Source organism: Apaloderma vittatum, unplaced genomic scaffold (genome assembly GCF_000703405.1).
Source record: "Apaloderma vittatum isolate BGI_N311 unplaced genomic scaffold, ASM70340v1 scaffold42164, whole genome shotgun sequence".
NCBI lineage: Eukaryota > Metazoa > Chordata > Aves > Trogoniformes > Trogonidae > Apaloderma > Apaloderma vittatum.
The window spans coordinates 1-3610 of NW_009712887.1; the positions used below are offsets into that span (position 1 = coordinate 1).

At 54.3% G+C, this 3610-nt stretch overlaps 1 protein-coding gene across 1 annotated transcript; it reads right to left on the reverse strand.

Moving 5' to 3' along the window:
- Window positions 1–1762: 1762 nt before the first annotated feature.
- Window positions 1763–3558, reverse strand: DCTN6 (dynactin 6; the record flags this gene model as incomplete). Its single annotated transcript, XM_009868133.1, has 6 exons — window positions 1763–1882; window positions 1982–2124; window positions 2389–2436; window positions 2617–2705; window positions 3247–3352; window positions 3453–3558. Coding segments are annotated over 6 exons (591 nt in total), but the record flags the coding sequence as incomplete, so codon positions are not given.
- Window positions 3559–3610: the final 52 nt, after the last annotated feature.

The window sequence follows — 3610 nt, forward strand, 5'->3', positions numbered from 1 at the left end:
GGACACAGGCTGGGAACAGGGGATACAAATCTGGTGAGATGGACAAAGTCCTGGGGACACAGGGCACAGAGCTGGGGACTCAGGACATGGGGCTGGTGATACAGGACACAAGGCTCCCAGGGTTGGGCAACACCGGACAAGGCTTTAGACATTAAGAGAGGCTCTAGACATTAGGAAAATCCTCTACACTGAAAGAGTCATCGAAGACCGGAGCGGGGTGCCCAGGGAAGTGGTTGAATTGCCATCCTTGGATGTATTTAAAAGCCGTCTGGATGTGGTGCTTGCTTGATGATCCTGAAGGTCTTTTCCAACCACAACGATTCTATGATTCTAAGGCTGGCGAGCTGGGACACAATCCTGGGGACACAGGACACTTTCCCAGGGAGAAGGCTACAGCAGGGCTGCAGGGTCGAGGAGGGGACAATGTTGAGGACACTGGGCACAGGAGGTGGGATGCAGGAGCAGCCACGATGGGAGGGAGGTGACATTAGAGAAGGCATCCCAGCTGTTGGTGCCAGCTCTGCTCTCACCCCTGGCAGGAAGGGGGGACGGATGGGGGCTCATCACCCCAAAGGGCCCCCACCTGGGGTCTTGGCTGCTCACACCCCCTCCCCACCTGACTCCAGGGCTCCATTTAGGCTCCCACCCTTCTTTTGCTTTAGGCTGGGCTTTGGGTGAGTCTGTATTGGAACTTGTACCGTCACCAACTTGATGTTTCCATGCTGTTTTTTCAGGTTGACCATTCCTGATGGTTGTCTTGCCTCTGAAGAAGCAGTGTGATGGAGCCTCCTCCTTTTGGGGTAAATTCCTTGCAAGAGATCGCCTTATCTGTTAGTAAGGGTAGAAGTCAGAAAGATACATTTTATTTCCTGTTGTTTCCCCTCTCCATAGGTGTCTCTACAGAACAGAGCTGCTGGGGTGGGCTGTAGAGGAAGCTGGGACAACATTCATAGCCCTTATTTGGACTCGGCTTTGGGGAAGAGCTGCTGTTTCCCAGCAGTGCTGCACCTTGAGTTGGAACTGGGAGGGGGAAAAGATGAGTTTTTATTCCTGGTACCCCTGCAAATAAACCAGGGCAGAAAATCTGATCGGCTCCACACCTGGAACCCCTGGTCCCCAGCGAAAAACCCAGCTCGTACATGGGGTTGTTGATGCTCTCTCCTTCTCTTTTGTGTAGGAATTTCTGCTCCACTACCAACTCCCTTCCATGTGGAAACAAGATAACAGGCTGCGCTGTGTTGGACAAGAAGGGGAAGTTGTGAACAACGTGCTTGGGGAATGTCAGGGGGCCTGCTGGGACGTGTGCATGTGGCCATTCTGGACCCTCTGGGAAGCCAAGTAGGAGGCAACCTTCGGCAGGTGGGATCCTGGCCCCGGAGCCTTTCGTACCCCACGATCCGTGTGGATTCGGGCGCCAGGACACCCCTCTCTCCAAGGAGCCCAGCGTGGGTCCATCTCCCTCTGCCGGCAGCCAGGGGAAGGAGCGGGAGCCCAGGACGTCCCCAAGGGGAAGAGAAGGCTGCCAGGTCAGTGCTTGGGTCAACCAGGGTACCCTACCCAAGACAGAGGGCAGTGCAGGTGACACTTTATTCCCAAAACAAAAGCACGTACAATAGAGGTAATGCAAGAGACACAAGAGATCCAAAGCCAGAATATAAATAAAGGATGCAAATAAGCAAGATGCGTTGTTTTTTGTATTTTTCTTTTTTTTTTCTTTTTTTCCAAGATGGAGTGAGGGGCGTTAAGACTGGTGCTTCCCAGGACCAGATGAAGCTGAAGGCACTCAGCTCTTGACAGGAGTGGATGTGGCCTTCATGGTCTTCTTTAAGTGATGGTAGTTGGGCAAGATCTTCATCAGGAAATCCAGCTGCAGCGTCTGAGGCTGGAAGGAGAGGCAGCGGAGGTGAGGGTCAAGCAGTGTCCCCGTGGTCACCGCGATGGTGACAGAGGTGGACGGGAGGATGACGGCACTGTTACCCACCTGGGGCCGTTCAGTCTGGACGCGGCGGAGGCAGTCCGCCCCATAGATGACGGTGTTTTCGGGGATCACCTCGTAGGTGTTGATGTTACAGCAGGCCCCAATGATGCAGCCACTTGTCAGGATCACATTCCTGCCGACGAAGGCTGCCAGAGAGAGAGAGAGGAATTCCCATGAGAGTTGTGCTGGCGGCACGGTTAAACCTAGAACCACCAAACATCAGCATCACAAACTGCTCGGCGCCAGCCCAGTGCCCACCAAGGCAGTAACACACGTGGGTTCTGTGTGAAAATCAAAGCTCTGGGACGAGCTGCAGCTTGGCCTTGGCAGCAGCAAGACAACACCGTGAAATCCTCTGCTGCCTACAAGAGCAAAATTCCACAGGGTCCAGATGATAAGCTGAAACTTACCCTTGGATTCAATGACATTGTTATCCCCCACCTTCATTGCTTGGGAATCTAGGAGTCTGTGTTAAAGGAAACTGTAAAATATTTTGGGTTTATTTCAAAAGGTAAACCCCAACGCCATTTTCAGACCCACACCCTGAAACTTAACTAGCCCTGGGCTGCTCCAGCCCCCACGTGCTTCCCAAAAGCAGAGCTTATCAGACCAACTGTATGACCGCGCGGCAAGGATACAACAGCCGACTTCAAAAACATTATTGGTGCCAATGACCATCGGTTGCGGCTCCACCTCTTCAGTTTCTGGCGTGATATTTTCTGGATACCTACGACAGGGAAGAATACGTTTGAAGTATTGAGATCACAAAGATTCTTTCCTGTTTGGCAGCTCAATTGTGTGAGAGGCTGAAGACACTTATATCCTATTCAATCCAGGCAGGCCATCAGGGTTTTGAGACTGTTTGCTCTTGCACAGTGTCCCTCGCTCTCAGGATCCTTCTCCTCTGTCAGCTGGAGGGGGATTCACAGAGGGACAACTCCTTCCCCAGCCACAGGGTCACAAAAAGCACAGAAGTGGTGTTTTCCTTAAATTCTACCTCTCCAGAGGTTTTAAGCCCTGCTGTAAGCACAAGCTCACGCTTGACAAGACAGGGATAGTGCTCTACGATGCGTGTGGAGCGAACTCAGAAAACACCACCCTCTGTGCAAACCCCAGACCTGGAAAACACCACGAAGGGATCCCAAACAACCCCTCTTCCCACCCGACCCGGCTCTGAGGGACCCCGTTGCGCAGCAAAGCAGTGCCAGGAGGGTTTAGGGGTGTCGGGAAGGACCCTCTTGGAGAGCCTGGTCCTTCTCATCACCCACCCGTTGATGATGAGCGCCTGCTCCTCGATCAGGTTGCCTTCCCCGATGATGATGGGCCCGGCTTCGGCGATGATCCTGGCCTTGGGGTGGATCACGGTCCTGGGCCCTGCCGGGGGTGGAGGGGAGGAACACACACACACAGACCTGGCGTCCCCCCACCGCCCCACAGCAGGGAGGGTGTCAGGGGTCTTTCGGGGTGTCCTTACCGATGCTCACGTCCCCGCGGATCTCGCTCTCCACGCACACCACGGCCCCCGGGGCGATCTTCACGCTGAGGGGGGAAGAGGGGGAGTTGTCAGAGAAGGGGAACCGCTGGGCCGCCCGCGGGAGGTGCCGTTAAGAAGCGGGGGACACACACACACAC